Source organism: Alligator mississippiensis, chromosome 4 (genome assembly GCF_030867095.1).
Source record: "Alligator mississippiensis isolate rAllMis1 chromosome 4, rAllMis1, whole genome shotgun sequence".
Classification (NCBI taxonomy): Eukaryota; Metazoa; Chordata; order Crocodylia; family Alligatoridae; genus Alligator; species Alligator mississippiensis.
Window position 1 is genome coordinate 85,468,408 of NC_081827.1, and position 17,001 is coordinate 85,485,408.

The following is a 17,001-nucleotide window of genomic DNA, read 5'->3' on the forward strand; positions in this document are numbered from 1 at the left end:
CTTTATGAAAAGCCTGAACGATGAATACTAAGGAGAAAATGAGAAACGTTAGGTGCGTGAATTAGGAAATGTTAATTTCATGCACTTTAGGAACACACACTCACACCCCACAGTAGTAGAAGTAGTAGTAGAGGAAAACACTACATGTGTAGGGGTAGAAATATTTGTTACATCATGATGCTGGCTGGCGATGGAGGGTTGCCGCCTTAGAGCCCCCTGAATGGTACTTCCACTCTGGAAAGCATTCACTACATCCATCTGCAAGGAATCAGAGATTGTGACAGCTTGCTCAGCAAGAGAGAGAGAACAAGAGAAAGGACCATCCCATCTATGACACACAAAAAGTAAAAGAGAAAAGGCACTTTTTACAGAGTAGATATACAGGCAAGGAGTTTTATTTAGAGCTGAAGAAAGTGAAAAGAGAGCTTGAGGGATTACAGAGCCATCCATACCCAATCTTGAGGAGAAAAAGAAAGTCACATAGTTTAAAAGTCACCTTACTGGGTGAAAAGGAGGGAGGGGGCAGGTTTTTTTTTTTTTTGGTTTTTTTTTTGTTTTTTAAAGAAGTCCCTCAACCCCCAGGTCCTACCTTTTTCCAAGACCATACCTGAGTCTGTATCCTGTTCAGGCCCCTAAACCACAAGATCTGACCACGACGCAATTCTCTTTCAGCATGATCAATCTCTTCTACATCTTCTGCTAACTCTTCCTCAGGAATCTCATCCTTGTGTGTTCCGTGGCCAGCTTCTTTAAGGAATTTCAACCGGCTGGTTGGAATTGTTGAAATCAACTTAAGAGGGAAAGATGCATAAAGTAGTAAAACATTTTTTCCTTCAATTTAGTTATATCATAAAAAGTTGATTCAAGTTATACTGAAGATTACTTCACTTTTAAAGGCTTTGCTTGAAAAGATGCAGCTAGTTATAATATAAAAAGCTAACAGCTCAATACTATTTATTCAACATTGCTGTAAACCCTCCAGAGAGCTGTAAAGCTTATGACAGAGTGAGTTAAGCGTGTGAGAAAGCCACAAATCAGCTTGTGTGCAAGATCTTCCCTGACTTTCCCTGCATTTCAGTTTCTCATATTACTACATTAGCTTAGCATACAGCTGCATTCCCTGTTTTTACTGCAAGTGACCAAAGGCTAAAATATTAGATTCTACAGGTTGCACATGTTGGTTCATTTAATCTGGGGGTGGGGCTCATTTAAAGAGTGACACACAGGAAGTTTCTGGCAAGTGGTAGCTCCCTTCCCCCCCCTTTTTTTTTCCAACATGAAAGCTCCCCCTCCCCCCATTTAACATGAAAGCTCTAGTAGGGGGTAGTAAAGGAACCATACAATTAAAAAAAAAAAAAAAAAAAGATTTTCATTCCTCTGTAAACAGTTCAGAAGGTACTGAGGAAGCGAGACGCACATACAAGTTCCACTGAGAATTTGCAAGACATGACAGAGCCCAAAAGCACGGAACAGCCAGAATGGCTGTCCCCAGGTAGACTGTGGTCCACAGCAGGATTTGTATCAGATAGCATCCTGGCTGAATTGGACAGAGTCAGGAAACCAACTGACAGGGTGCTCTTGGCTTCTTTCCCTGCCCCAGACTCCCTCCTTGGACAGCTGTAAGTCTAGGAAGAGCCAGATAAAAATTCAGCCTGCTCTACTCTAGGCTCCCAAGCTCAGAAAGGCATGAGGCAGCCAGATGCTCCTTTCCTTTGCCATTGAGCTCTTCAGATATTGCACCAGACAATGCGACAACAGCTACCAGAACGTTTCCAACTCGCACTAAAACTGCAAGAGGACAATGGGCGATAGCTGGGAATGTAATACACTTACCTTTCCATAGGAATATTGGTGGGAAAAGTGATATGGGAAGAAGAGGTGACTCAAGTTTCAGTTAAGTGTTTCAAGGCACTCAAGAGAACAAGTTCACATTTGTAAATTGAGTACAAGTCACTCAAAAGCCACAATTTGATCAAGAAATTTAAGGCTTTGGTTAGACATGACTTTAAAAGTTGTACTAGTTACAAAGTTACTTTCAAGCAGATAGAATGCTCGTGTAGGCCAATTTTATAAAAAGATAATTATGTTCAAATTTGGCTGAATAGTTTTTGCTTTATGCACGTTTGCAAGTATCATTGGTAAATAATCAGTTTTGTTATTTCTGCTCAGACTCTGGACTACGAGCGCATTAGCCCCTTCTTGAAAAAACTGATGCAATTGTGCTACATGAGGTAAATCTTCATATCTCCACCCACTCAGTGTCAGCCAAGTAGCATCTATTGCCATTTCTTCCAGAAGTGGGCAAATGTAGTTCTCCCACGACCTCTGAAGAGCCCAGGGGGTGATGGAGTTCAAAGCCAAAAGTGTCTTGCAAGACGTAAGGTATACAGATCACTAAACCTAGGACGAGAAAAGGCTGAAGTGTCCAGAACCTTCATCCACAGCCACCATTCAAGCCCCAGGAGTGCCAGTTTATTATATGGGTCTTGTCAAGCTCATTCATATACAAGATCCTGTTTTGCTGCATGGGAATTAAGTTCTATGCTTTAAATGCAAGGGCAAGCCATTTGTTTCCACATCATGATTGTTCATGTACAATATATATATATATATATATATATATATATATATATATATATATATATATATATATATATATATATATGCACAGTTTTAATACTCAAGCACAAGTCTGTTGTGTGTGAAAGCGTCCCTCGCAAAATGTGATCAAAGACCTGATGAAGAATGTCTTGCATGACTAGTGGGGTTAGAGTTGTAGCTGTGATGTCTAGGACATGTAGAAGAGGCAAGATTTGTGATGCTTTTTAAATTTCACCAACCAGATAGTTGGGCAAGTCAGACAATAATCCTTTGGACATTTCTCCCAAACTATGCAGTTGGTTCAATAAAGATCACAAAAACCCTCACTTCTAATATATGGGTAGTGAAAAGTAGAAAAGATTTTCCAAGTCCAAAGTGTAGGTCACAATTGCAGTATGATGAGGGGAGGACAATTAGATAGGGCAAGTTTGCTCCGTCTCTCAAGTGAATTTATGGATATGTATGCACCATAAGAAAGCCATCTCTTCATTAAACATTTTGCTCATGCAAGAAGCTTCCAAGTACTTCATGTTGTTTATAGGTTTCAGTCCTTATAGCTGTTCCTGAAGTGCTGAAAGTTATTTTAGTTAATCATAGGAAACAAATTTTGAAAAAACAGTATCTGGCTATAAGCCAACTAAATTGTGTTGATATTTCCAGTTTAAACTATTCCTAATATCAGCACAGTCCCTTGATACCAGAGGATGGTGGTCTTGTAGTAGACAGAAGAGTAGTCCGAATTGATAGAGGACTAGGGAGACTAATCAAAGACCCGCATGTTAGGAGTGTACACATGGCAAGTAGTTCTGGAAGAGGCACAGAACCTGGTAATGTCTGGCTGCAGATTCCTTCCCTTTGTCTCTCCATAGTGATGAGAGAAGTTTGCTTGAAGTGATCATTGCTGCACCATAGGAGATAATTTGGTTCCCGAGTCTCACAACATTAATTCATATTGACTTTCAAGGCATCCTCTTTTTCCCACCTCCAGAGCAGTGACCATTGGCGAGTTGGGAGCATCTTTATGACATGTCCTGTCTAATGGAGCTGGTGCCATATGAACATATCCACATCTTGGTGGTGTTTGCTTAATCCAGAATACTGGTGTTAATTTTTCTGTTCTTCCAAAAAAAATGCTGATAGTAACATCTAAAAGCTTTCAGGTGTTTCCATGCCAGTCATGTTTTTAATATCACCCACTGTTAACTGGTATTGCCATTGGTTTTGCACACCCACTGATTACATTTACATACCTTGAAGCTTTGGTTCCTATATATTAAAGCTGTTCTAATATTTTTAGTAAATTTCAGACGTTATTTGAGCAAGACACTACAACCGAGAGGCACACTGTTCTAATCTGGCACTGGTAAAATTATGCTTAACTTAATACTTCAACTGTAACTAAAAAATTGCCATTTCTTCGCTCCAAGGCTATGTATATGTAAATGCATACAGTCTACTGCATTCCATGCAACAAGCTTTAGTTTTGTTTAGATGCATTGATGCTGTGCTTATATGCAGGATAACAACCTAAACATGTTTATAAAATAAAGTTAAAATTTAGTGACTTTTATTCTACCAGGATAGTTAGCTTGTACTAAAGGTTTACCTGGCCCCAGAGTAGTGTTCCCATACCCAGGAAAATGGACCACAGCCACTGTTCTACTGTAAGTTCTGAGCAACTAAAAGGTTTCCCACCAAACTGTACAATGATTATCTGTGGGGGGGAAAAGGCATAGTAAGAGACCATTTGTAGAATACTGGGAATCAGTAAATCTATGCAAGTGTTTTAAACAATGTCCAAAACTTTTTACATTAAAGTATTTGGAACCTTACCGCCAATACCATCTTCAAATGAAAAAACTTAAGTTTCTTAAGCTAAAAGATAAAATAATTCTCCTTCCTGTTACTTGTACTTTTAGTTAGTTTATTTACTTTACTATTTCAAATTAAAAGTATTTTTCTTCAGTCCTACATTTAGAAACAGTTAGTGGCCAACCACCACCAGATTTTAGGCAAGCAAAAGCCTTGTGATCAGTTTTTGTTCTTCATTTCTAACGTGACAGATTTATAGCACAGAACACAAGTTGACTCTTCTTTATATAAAATGGACTGTAGAGTGGACTTTGTTACTGTTACTTAGAATGAAACTGGTCTGGCTAGTTTACAATACCAGTCATAGTCCATAGGCAAGTACAAGCACTCAAACATCATTTCTGAATCTCAAACTTGAAGCTTACTGTCACTACACATGTACAAAAGGTTAAGGAGTTGGTCAAAAAGCAGTGGCAAACCAGAAACGTGAACTGTGGTAGTTATTCATGCATTGTTTAGTAAGGGCAGCCAAATGTTTTTGCTTTAACTAAATTTTCTACAAGTCCCTAAAGTGACAAAGATCAACATTTGCTCAACTGGAGTATCAGCATTTAGTTTTCCCAAATACCCTTATTTTCCCCCCTTAATCCTCAAATTTTAATTAAAAAAAAAATTACTGCATTTCAAAATCTTAAATTGCTAAAGAAAAAACATGAAATCATAGAATGATGAATCAAGAGAAGAGCAAGCCAGTTTTGGCCTTTTTTACTGTTACATGTATTAGTTTGGAAAGAACACATGGGACTTAGATGAAAATGTATTAAGATGACCCATGATAAAAATCTGACCAGTTCTCTATACAAATTTGTTCCACATACAAAAAATGCCTGTCATCATAAAGACCAGACTAAATTAACAGTGCTTACTATAACTGCAAGACACTGATTCAAATTTTCATCTTGGCTGGGTAATTTGGTTACCATTTATCAGAGGTGGTAAATAAAAAAAACTGCACATAAAAAGGTTGGATTTCAGCATTGTTCTACATAAAGACAATAGCCATAACCTGCCATTAAGGATCTACAATATGTAAAATTCTTGCGATTTACAAGAACACAACTAAGGCCTGAAATTACAACATTTCATTAAAAGGAATAAGTGGTTTTGGACAAAAACTCCATGAGAAAAAAAAAAAAAAAAGGGGCAGGGTCATTTATTCAAGGAAGCATTTGATACTAGCTTTCTTTCAAGTATTATAAAATTGGATATTGCATAAAATAGACACCTATAAACCTGAACAGTTTACCTTGGAAATATTAATGAATTTAAGTAACAATCAAATTGAAACATTAGCAATAAACTCTTTAAAATGACCTACCTGTACAATAAACGTGCCGAGAACAATAATACAGAAGATAGCATTGTTGAAAATTCCTTCAAACACATTTCTTTCACCATGGATTTTTCGAGCATTAATTTCATTAAAAAGCTGCATCATAACAAATGTATTAAACACAATAGTGTAATGCTCTGAAGGAGGAGCATGAAGAGGTGCATTTCTTCCACTATCAATATCAAACATTTTCTCACCTGTTTATATAAAAAACAGTATTGGAATTCAGGTGCACAAGTACACACACAATACTAGGACGTAACTGTCAAAAAATTGAGGTTCCAGAACAAGAGCTACACACCTAGTTTTTAGTATTGAGATAATCTAACAGCTTTAACCTATGGAAAGTTAAACCTTTACAAAAGAAAAAAATATTCTTACCAGCAAACAGAAGAGTAAAGACTACCACAAGTTGATAGAACGCATGACCCAAAATATTCTTCATCATCGTACGAGAAATCAGAGGTTTATTTCTACCATACGGTTTCCGGAGCAAGAGAGATTCAGTGGGTGGTTCCGTTGCCAAAGCAAGAGAAGCCAATGTGTCCATTATCAGATTTACCCACAACATCTGCACAGCTTTAAGTGGAGAATCCTATAAAAATATAAAGTTTCCTAATGGATAATAAATATCCTGAAAACAAACATGTTACAAGCAAAGACATTTACTAGAGAGAAGTTTGGTGGTATGCTTTTAGAAGAAAAGCATTCTTCAGTACAACACTCAAAAAAAAGGCAGTTTCAGTAGGAAAGTCTTAACTACCTAGTTATAATCTTTAAAATTATTTCAAACTACCATCAATACCTACTTGTGTTATACATGCTCCTGTGAAAGCAACAATTACTGCTACTACATTGACAGTAAGCTGGAACTGAAGGAATTTGGAGATACTGTCATATACATTTCGTCCCCACATAACTGCTTTAACAATGCTTGTGAAGTTGTCATCCGTAAGAATAATATCAGAAGCTTCTTTAGCTACATCTGTTCCAGCAATACCCTGTTAGGAAGAAGATACACAACATTGTTCCGTGTGTTGTCAATCAGCATGATTACATGCATTATTATTATTATTATTAAACTGCAATTTAACAAGAATGATATACTCATGCAGGCACTACATATACAAGAAATGAAGAATGTGTTGTAAAGAGAATCAGACTCAAGATCCAGAAAAGCTGAAAACTGTTAGTGTTCATATAGCATATCATGTTAAAAAGGAAATAAATTTGAACTTGATGAAGATTGAGGCAATCAACCTTTAACTGATTTACAGCCAGACTAAGGTCTGTAAGTAAATCCCCATTTTAGGCAACTTCAGGTGCTCAGAGTCATTAAATATTGTAACATGGCCCTAATGCATGTTCGGGGGGGGGGGGGGGGGGGGGGGGGGGAATGTACTTTATAAGTCTACTTCCCCCAACTGCTAAAGCAATGAAAAGGAAATAAAAAATTCTCTACCAAGATTCAGTACAAAGCAAACCTTACTTCAAGATTTAGTAAACACTTATTTTAAAAGTCAGTCTTCAGCATGTATGCCAGCACAAGTTTTCAAACAGGGATGACCAGTTAACAGTTTAGAACTACTGAAGAATCTTCAAACACCAAAAAAACCAACGAACTAAAAAACAAAACAAAAAAACCCCCAATATTACATCTTCAATTTACTGTCAATGAATTCACACGCTAAAAACAAAGTGTCTTTACAAATTCTAGATTTACCCTACAGCACTTTTATCAGGCAGATGCTATTGAGGTTTTGCAGTAACAATTACGTCGCTCCCATTCCTACTGTGCTATCCCTTTGAAGCATGGCATTACAAACTAGTTTAGCACAGTGATTCTCAACCACGATGTTGCTGCCAGACACTTCTATGATGCTGCACTGCTCCCACTCCCAGGTCACACTGTCCTGCTGCACCTCTATTCCTAGAAGACATGGAGCAAAGCTAGAGTAGGAATCTGCTGCTGCAATTCTGTGGACAGAATTGTCACTTTAGGCAAGCATTTCCCACAAGTCCTCTTCCTTTCTTGTAATAGGTTAAAAAGAGTTATGGCTGTGAAGGTAAGAATGGCAGGAGCTCTCAGCTAGGGAACCTGGCCTTTCTTCTCCTGCGTCCCAGGGAAGGCTGGGGGTCCTGCTACAAGGAAGTTCTTCTCAAAAAGGATTGTGACAAACTGTGCTGGATAGCATGGAGCTACACCACACCAGCTCAACCCTTCCCACAAGAGGGATTCTGTCACTCTGCAAAAGCACCACCATCCTGCAAGGAGAAGCATTCCCACCCCACCCCCCCACCCCCTTTCCCTTCTCCCACCCTTCCCTTCTCCCTCTTCAGGCAATATGTTGAAAATGAGCAATTTCCAACAAGTTGGGGAAGCCTGTGATCTTAACAAGTCTTAAAAGCATGATTGTTTACAAAGCCCTTTTTCCTAGACAATCATTTTGCATTAAAAAAAGGATCAAGATTTTTAGACCACACAGACTCATGATTGTATTTCACTCTGTCTAAATATCAATGTGATCCTTAGTCTCTGCTCATACTATTACTTAGCCTCAGGGTACTGCTCCACAGATAAATACATTACAGATCTGGGGTGTTCAGACACCATAACAGTATCTCTGTCCAGACCAATTATTTTCAACTGGGGCACTGTCAGTCAAGTGTCACGTTAATTTTAAGATAATTCATGTATTCTTCGCCCCAGACAGTTAATCAGAAAAATTATGGAGGGGTGCATGCTTGGGTCTTAAAAGGTCAAGAACTACTGGGTTAGCAGCTTAAAGTATACTATAATCCACCTGTGTGTAATACTGTAGGGGAGCACCTTTTAAGCATCAATGGGTAAAATGGCTACATTAAACTCAGAGCAGGCTTTCACTACTCTTTGATTCTAAAGAATGGAAAAAAGTAGTGATTTTTCTTCACAATATTAATTGATATTAAGAGCAATGTTCCTTATTGAGAAAATATTAATGTGTAACATAAGCGTACAGTTTCAATAACTTGCTAGTTGGTTAGCTATAGAAGTATAGTAACAGCATTTTAATAGCTGTTTAAAAGCCACCAGATGGTGCAATACCACAATGTAGACTGTGCTCTAAATCTGCTTATATGGGTCACAAGACATTAACTCCACGTAACCACGACAGGATCCTTTGGAATACAAGCTTGTGTTACTGCAACAAAACTGTTTAATGCAACCCAATACAAAATTTCATCTTTAAAACTCATACTACTCAAACTCAGAGGTTTGCAAAATTTTAAAGCTAGGGGTTTATATAGAAAAGACCATAGTTACTTGAATGCCATAACGGCATATGGGATTTCTGGCATCAACATTCAGTGACCTGTATTTGTACTTTTCCCAGATAAACTCTAGGTCAAGAGATTAAGTACGTAGATTACTATTTGTGCAGTCTAACAGATTGGAACATTTTTTAAAGTTCACGTACATGAAGCTGTAGAAACTAGGTTGTACCAGAAACCCATTATGTACAGGTTAACTATTTTTTAGTCAAAAAGAACCAAAATCTCATATGATCAATGCAATATTGAAAGCAATGATGAAAACAAAGGGAGGCCAATTAAAATGTACAAGCCTTTCCTTGCTCTTTAATAGAAAAACACTGCTCAAGTATCTCCTCTTCTGGGAGAGAGGTGATGATACTTTCAGCATTTGAAAAAAAATTAAAAGGTAAGAAAGCCCCAGGATCATGTAAATGATCCACTGATACCAAATTCTACAGACAGGTACAAAGATAAAGCAGTATACATTCTCATCTTTAAAAGGTGGTGTCAGGATTCTACTATAACAAGTAGCTAGAAAGACCTGAGTTCAAGTTTCTTCCAAGTACTTACAGAGTATCAGTTTTGCATGGTCCACATCTCATGGGGGTGAAAGGGGAGTACATGTGCTAGTTACACACACACACACACACACACACACACACTTAAGCCTTTATGCCCCTAAAAATTTCAAGTGCAGGAATAGCAAATATCCTATGCTTAAGATGTTCAGCAAGCCTTCCCTCCAAAACTTTTACAGCCTGCCTGCTTTCAGGACAATGACTATATTCCAAGTTATTTAGAAAAAGAAATGTAAAATATTTCATTTAAATGGAAGTTCATTATAAATTAACATAGCTGGAAGCCAATTAAAAGGAAACTTAACAAAGAAGGCATGGTGCCAGACAAGAGCAGGATGTTATTCCACAGTCAGACATTAGAAGTTCTATATCTAAAAGTTGAAGTGACTTTCTTCCTATGTAAGCACATTTAGTGTAGCTTTAGCTAAGAGGTATTAATTGACAGTCCTGGAAGTTAACACATTTGATCTACTGACAGAGCAGGTACAATGTCAAGCAGACCAAGTGCAGGTTTCTGTTCCAATGTTCCTTAAAATTAGAAGAGTAAGGCTTGCCTACAGGACAGGTAATTAGATCTGAATGGGTGCAAACTGAACTTTTTTTGCCAGGGTAACAGACTAGGACCAAAAATAGTTTTCAAAAAAAATATTATAACCAAAAGGTAAAGTGAAATTTAGCAGATCAGAACTACCCGCTTATTTGTCAACTAGGCCTAGCTCTACTCCACCCACAACGGGCAAACACCCAAAGATCAAAACTATCAAGGACTCAGCATGCACCAGGCAGCAATACAAATCCCATTCATTAACACAAGATAGAACTAAGATTCAATAATGTATGACTAATAGCTAATCCTCAAAGACCTTAAAAATCAGTATTTAAAAATTGGAATGGGCCTTAATTCCCGATCTTAGTATAAAATTGGTTATAGTCAGTTCATCTTAAGGAATTCAAGCCAAAAGAAAAAGAAGAGACAGTCTCTTATTCAGGGACAAACAGGTACAGACACCCACTTCTAATTAGTAAAAATGCACTGATACATTGTTATCATATTGGATCAGCACCAATAAAATGAAATTAACATCATCAGCTATTGGCTTTTTTTGGCTAGTGTAGCCAATAATGTACCAATAAGTATAATGTGCCTTCTGGCGGGGGCCCCGGACACCACATGCGTGCATGCAGCCACAGCATGCCTGTGGTCAAGGCGGCAGCTGGGCAGCCTGGAGAGCAGTGCCCTGCAGGTAAGTCTGTGGAGGGGATGGGGGAGGGGAAAATCAAGGTTCCCACTGGGAGGAAGTTGGGCAGGGAGCACTACCTAGGCAAGATGGTGAATGGGACCCAGGGCTGGGGCAGGGAGTGGGACAGAGCCACAGGCAGTGGCTCCTGACTGCTGCTCACACCCCTTGGTGAGCCATGGGGGACATGCGCCATCCTAGATTTGTGCAAGGGATGAAGGTAGATGTGGGCTGCCTGCTAAGGGCAAGGGATGAAGGTAGATGTGGGCTGCCTGCTAAGGGCTCGGGGCTCTCTGCCCTGCTGCCTTTACCCCAGGAGCTACGCATTAACCTACCCACCCAGCAGCAGGAGGCACAAGTTGCTGTTGCTATGGGTGCTGAACAGGTAGGGGAGGGCAGAGGCAGCAGGGTGGAGAGCCCCGAGTCCACAGCAAGCAGCCTGCATTCGCCCTTGCCCCACTCTGGTTAGAAGCATCCACACATAAAAAGGTGGCAGCAGTGCTTAAACTAAAGCTCATTTGACAAGCTTTAGTTCAAGTGCCCCCACTGCCATTTAAGTGCCAGGACACTGATTCCCTGGACGAGCCATCTGCACTTCCATCCTGCTCCCTGCCCTGGGCACAGGGTCTCATCTACCACCTGGGCTGGAGAGACCCCCAGCCTCAGCCTTACTCCCTCCCTCACCATGGGGGCTTTGATCTGCACCCCCAATGCCCCTTGCCTCCCCCACAGGGCACTACTCTCCAGTGCCCAGCTGTCCTTCTGTAAAAATCAGTTATCAGATCTGTATTAGCTGATTTTATTCACCAGGCACAGTGGCCATCTGTATCAGCCAGGAAAAAACTTTAAAAATAAGTGTACCCCTACTAATAAGGATGCTCTGAGTTGGAAGATTAAATCTCTCCCCTCCCACCTTCAAAAAGACACCAACATGAGTAACATAATTATTCTGATGTCACAAATTGCTATCAATCTGGCAATTCATACTCTTCCCCCCCTGTAAGAGCAGGTTATTTAGACAAGCCTGCAATTCAGCACAGAGCAGAGGTAGCTGCATTCAGTTCCTCACTTAAAACAAGCTTAAAAACAAGACAGTCCAGTTACTGAATCTCAAGTAAGGTGACAGGACACTAACATTATGTTTCAAGTTTTCCTCATGCCAAGTACTTTGTATTGCTCCACTTTGCCAATGACTGCAATCCAACCAACTTTCAGTTCACTATTTCAGGATGCTAACTATGAATTTTATAGCCAAGGTAAGCACAGTATTTAAAAGCTAGAAATATTACAACATCTGATTACTGAAAGAACTAGTCTTAAGGACCAGCTCAGGCTTTTGTTTTTTTTTTTTTTGGTGTGTTTGTTTTTTTACATTCATAAGCCGCACTATAGTATCAGAAGTTTTCATAACACAGCAGAAAGTAGTCGTGAACTTCTACCTAACAACACCTGACCTGCAATGACTAACCGACGATTGCAAGCATGGCATTAAGCAGGATGTCATTTCTCAGGTCAGTGCCACAGACCACACATCCACTTTCTCTGGGAATGAAAGCCTGACCTTCAGGTGGGAAAGGTCAGAAAGACTGAAAGGAAAAAAATGGAGTAAGAACTATGGGAAATGGCAACTAGGAACTTCTAGATCAGTGGGCTTCTAAAAGCTGAAAGCAAGTTCTGTTTTAGCTTAGTCAAATTATATTCATTAGGTTACTGTGAATACCGAAGGCAAAGAAATCCCTACCATAGCAAAGCCAACATCTGCTTTCTTCAGTGCTGGACCATCGTTTGTACCATCACCTGTTACTGCCACAACTTGCCTCTGTTCTGAGACAGTGCTGTCAATTATGCCTAAAAAGTAAAACAAATTTTCAATACTGAATTTCGTAAGTTTATGAGCTAGTTTAGATGATAATGCTCCATATGCTTTAGGTTGAATTTAGCATTGTTTCACCCTTCCTAGACCCTCCCCAATCCTAAAAATCTCTACTGGAGCTAAAAACCATGTGCCCTGAACCTCCAGGTTGGTGGTAATAATAATAATAATAATAATAATAATAATAATAATAATAATAATAGACATTAAAGCCAATACAATCAGCTATTGGCTTTTGTAGCTAAAAATCAGAAATAGTATTGATAGATACCCCAAACCCTTACCCTTGGATCAACGGGCTGTGAAATGGGATTAACTAGTGAACTCAAGACTTCAAGCAGATTACTGATGCTAAAAAGGGCAAGCTTAGCTTTATAGAAATGTAGGCTTTAAGTTACTTTGACTGATACACCACATTTACCTTTTACCAATGTATGTTTGTCAGTGGGGGATGATCTTGCAAGCACACGCAGCTTTGGCCAAATTTTATCTATTCTCTCTTGCTCTATCTGTACCCAAAAAAAAAAAAAAAAGTTACTTATTCCCGAGCTACAGATTAAGACAGGACAAAAGCCATCTTAAAAGAAAGAAAGAAAGAAAGAAAGAAAGAAAGAAAGAAAGAAAGAAAGAAAGAAAGAAAGAAAGAAAGAAAGAAAGAAAGAAAGAAAGAAAGAAAGAAAGAAAGAAAGAAAGAAAGAAAGAAAGAAAGAAAGAAAAAAAAGTGTCACCTCTCCTTTTTCGTTCCGTATTCGCCTATTAAAATCTTTGCCCTCTAAACATAGAAAATCTTCACCCGGATTCAAAATGCCACATTTTAATGCAATAGCGCGAGCAGTGTTAATGTTATCACCAGTGACCATACGAACAGTTATACCAGCACGCTGACATTTTTTTATTGCATCGGGTACCTGTTTATGCAAAAAAAAACAAAACAAAACAAATGACAGGTATGTTTTTAAGGTTCACATTTACCTTGCATTTGTTTTAGCACAACTAAAAGAAGCACTGTACTTAACATTTCCCTTAAAAAAATAAATTATTATTGACAACAGATGTCCTGAACTTCTGACATGACCCATGGCAAGCTTAACTTTTTACTCATTCAGTCCTAGAGGAGAACAAAGTTAGCACTATGCAACTGAGCTAATGGAATTGACCCTTTAGCACAAGCAAGACAGGTATAACTTTCTAAAAATTCAAAGGGAATTAGTTCAGTCCAAGAGATGACCTACCCAGAAGTATTCCATCATTAGAAATTTATCCATAGAGTCCTGTCCATACACCCTACCCCTATGAAAACCAAGTGAAGTGCTTCTCCCCACAAAAAACTTTCCCATTAGTTGCCAAGCTGGCAAGTTTTTAAGTACTGCAGTCTATGAAATGAATTTCATTACACTGGGCATAAGGAGCTTCATTGCAGATTGACACCCCTGACTGGAACTTAATGTTGTTGCTTAAAGATGCAAGCAATGGGCAGGAGCCATATCATCCAGAATGGCATTGCCCAATACATTCAGCTTTACACTGGCTCTAGCCCTGGGCACTGCATGCAGTGCAGAGACCATGTGCCACAGACTGTATGAAGGACATGGGGCTGGTCTGGGACTTTTACTGCATGTGGTGCCCACACTAGACCAACCCTGCACACTGGATCCAAGGCTCGTCCAGATCGGGTCCACAAACAAGACCTGCATCCTGGATCTGGTCTGCTGTGGGCATTGCATGGAGCATACACACCAGAACAGCTCCATGTGTCATGTCAGGCTAGAGCTGACATGACATGCAGTGTGTAGGGCCAGTCTGGAACATGTGGTGCCTACACAAGCACAGCCTTGTGAGCTGGATCTGGGGCCAGTGGAGATCAAGTCTGTAGACTGGCTCTGGATGCCATGCCAGTTCCAGTGCACAGGGCTGGTTTAGTGTAGATGCCACATGCAGTGTACCCCAGACCAACCCTGCACACTGCAAGTGGCAAGTGCAGCAAGCAGCACCCATGCTAGACCAATCTTATGGTCCCCATGGGGCCAGATGAATTGAACACCTCTCGTTTAGACCAATACCTGGTTCACATTTCAGGAAGTCATCACCCCAGTTGTCAGAATGCTGCAGCTTGTTACACCCACTTTCCAAAGAGGTAGATTCAATTCCCACATTGGAGTTGGTCTCCTACACAGTATCTACCACTTCATGCTACAGGAGACAGTCACACTACATTTTGGATTGACTATCTTATCTTTTTTCACCTTTTGCACTCTCCCCAGGTGACAGACCCCATACAATTAAATACAGGTCATTACTACTGTAGGCAATAATATTGCCTAAAGAGATGCTTCTAGTGTTTTAGCTAATGTACTAGCAGTATTTAGGTCATTCATGTGTATAGTGTTCTAACACAAAAACAGGACTAAAAAAAAAAAAAAAAAAGGATTTTTTTTTGTAACTAGCAGGCTTAAACTAGGTTCCTTGTATTGCTTGTGCTAAAGAGGTAAGTGTTAAATCCATACTAGTTATAAGAATGCCAACAAATTTGGACTGCTAACAAACTTAAGTGAAGATTTACTTTACATTAAGCTGTAAGCTTTTTATTTCAATTACTGGTTTTCCTTACCTCAGGCCTCACAGGATCTTCAATTCCTACAACAGCAATGCATGTAAGACCAGTAACAATATCATTTTCATTGTCCCATTCTGGCTCTGGTTCTCCAGCTGGGAAATCCCTGAATGCTAGACAAATGGTCCTGAGCCCCTCAGAGGCCATAGGTTCAATTACAGTTTTTACAATGTCATCACGATCTCTAGGTCTGAATACTTTTGGTTCACCATTAGCACTCAATATTTTGAAGCACCTGAAAAGCAAGAACAAAATTTAAGAGGCAGTTAAACTAGATAAAAAGCCACAGATTCAGCCACAGGAATTGAAAGACACTCGAGAGAGTGAAGCTAGTACTCAAACTAAAGCCAAGCAATTTCCTCAGTGTTCTTTCCCTTCAGTTTCCTTAAAAAAAAAAAGGATCAAGGTAAAGTCATGTTGGCTTCATTAAAAAAAAAAAAAAAAGTTCCATCCAACTACTCAGTACTGTGCAGGCCCTTAAGAACAAAATGTATTATTTGTGCATTTATAGCATAATGTACCTCTGGTTGTAGGTTCCACGCTTGCATATAAAAAAAATTGCAGAAAGTTAGGGTTGGACTAGATGACCTCCTGAGGCCCCCTACTCAAAGCAGGACCAGCCCCAACTAGATCATCCCAGCCACAGCTTTTTTCTAGCCAGGTCTTAAAACCCTCTAGAGGATAGAGAGTTCATAACCTCTCTGGGCAACATATTCTAGTGCATTACTGCCATCCTTGTGAAAAGTTTCTCTGAATGTATCTAGCCTAACCTTTCCTTGCTGCAGCTTGAGACTGTTGCTCCTGGTTCTGTCATCCACCACCACTGAGAACAGTCCAGCTCCATCCTCTTTGGAACCAGCCCTCAGGCACTTAAAAGCTACTAACAAATCCCCTCTCGGTCTTCTCTTCTGCATACTAGCAAGCCCAGTCCTCTCAGCCTCTTCTCAATTCATATGCCCCAGCCCCCTAGCCATTTTTGTTCCCCTCTGCTGCACTCTCCCCAATTTGCCCACAACTGGACACAATACTCCAGAAGGTGGCCTCAGTGTTGAACAGAGGGGAAGAATTATATTCCTCAATCTGTTAGCCACATGCCTATTAGTGCAGCCCAGTATGCTGTTAGTCTTCTTGACAACAAGGGCACACTGTTGGCTCATATTCAGCTTCTTGTCTACTGTAACTCCCCAGGTTCTTTTCTGAACAGCTGCTGCTTAGCCAGTCAGTTGCCAGTCGGAACAAAAAAGTCCCATGCATTAGTACAAAGTAGAGGACTTTGCACCTGTCCTTACTAAACCTCACGAGATCTCTTCTAGTCCATCCTCCAATTTGTCTAGGTCTCTGGCCACATCTACATGAGCGGCAGACTGTGCAGTCATTTAGTACTTGCATAACCAAGTACTAAATGACTGCATAGTAACCAGCATTATTGTGCGGTAGTGTTCCTGCACAGTTTCCACACCCCCTTCCCCCAACACTACTGTGCAGTACCTCATTGCTACGGTGCTCTAGTGTCTCGTGTAGACACGGCCTCCGAATCATAGCCCTACCCTCCAGCGTATCTACTAGTCCCCTCCACACTTGGTGTCATCTGCAAACTTGCT

The 17,001-nt window shown here is 39.8% G+C and overlaps 1 protein-coding gene across 10 annotated transcripts in view; it reads right to left on the reverse strand.

Annotated features, from left to right (window-relative positions):
• The window catches only part of ATP2B1 (ATPase plasma membrane Ca2+ transporting 1), a 93,116-nt gene that overhangs the window by 6,574 nt on the left and 69,541 nt on the right, over positions 1 to 17,001 (reverse strand). For 7 of the 10 annotated variants that reach the window (XM_059726166.1, XM_059726160.1, XM_059726161.1 and 4 more), the window contains 10 exons: positions 15,398 to 15,635; positions 13,518 to 13,697; positions 13,211 to 13,298; positions 12,658 to 12,764; positions 6,616 to 6,807; positions 6,188 to 6,401; positions 5,792 to 6,003; positions 4,208 to 4,315; positions 608 to 790; positions 172 to 258 (listed from right to left, as the gene is read on the reverse strand). In XM_059726166.1, coding sequence (XP_059582149.1) covers positions 172 to 258; positions 608 to 790; positions 4,208 to 4,315; positions 5,792 to 6,003; positions 6,188 to 6,401; positions 6,616 to 6,807; positions 12,658 to 12,764; positions 13,211 to 13,298; positions 13,518 to 13,697; positions 15,398 to 15,635 — 1,609 coding nt within the window. Of the gene's footprint in view, positions 1 to 104; positions 259 to 607; positions 791 to 4,207; positions 4,316 to 5,791; positions 6,004 to 6,187; positions 6,402 to 6,615; positions 6,808 to 12,657; positions 12,765 to 13,210; positions 13,299 to 13,517; positions 13,698 to 15,397; positions 15,636 to 17,001 lie in introns of all 10 variants that reach the window. The other 3 variants (XM_059726168.1, XM_059726167.1, XM_059726169.1) reach the window with 2 other exon arrangements.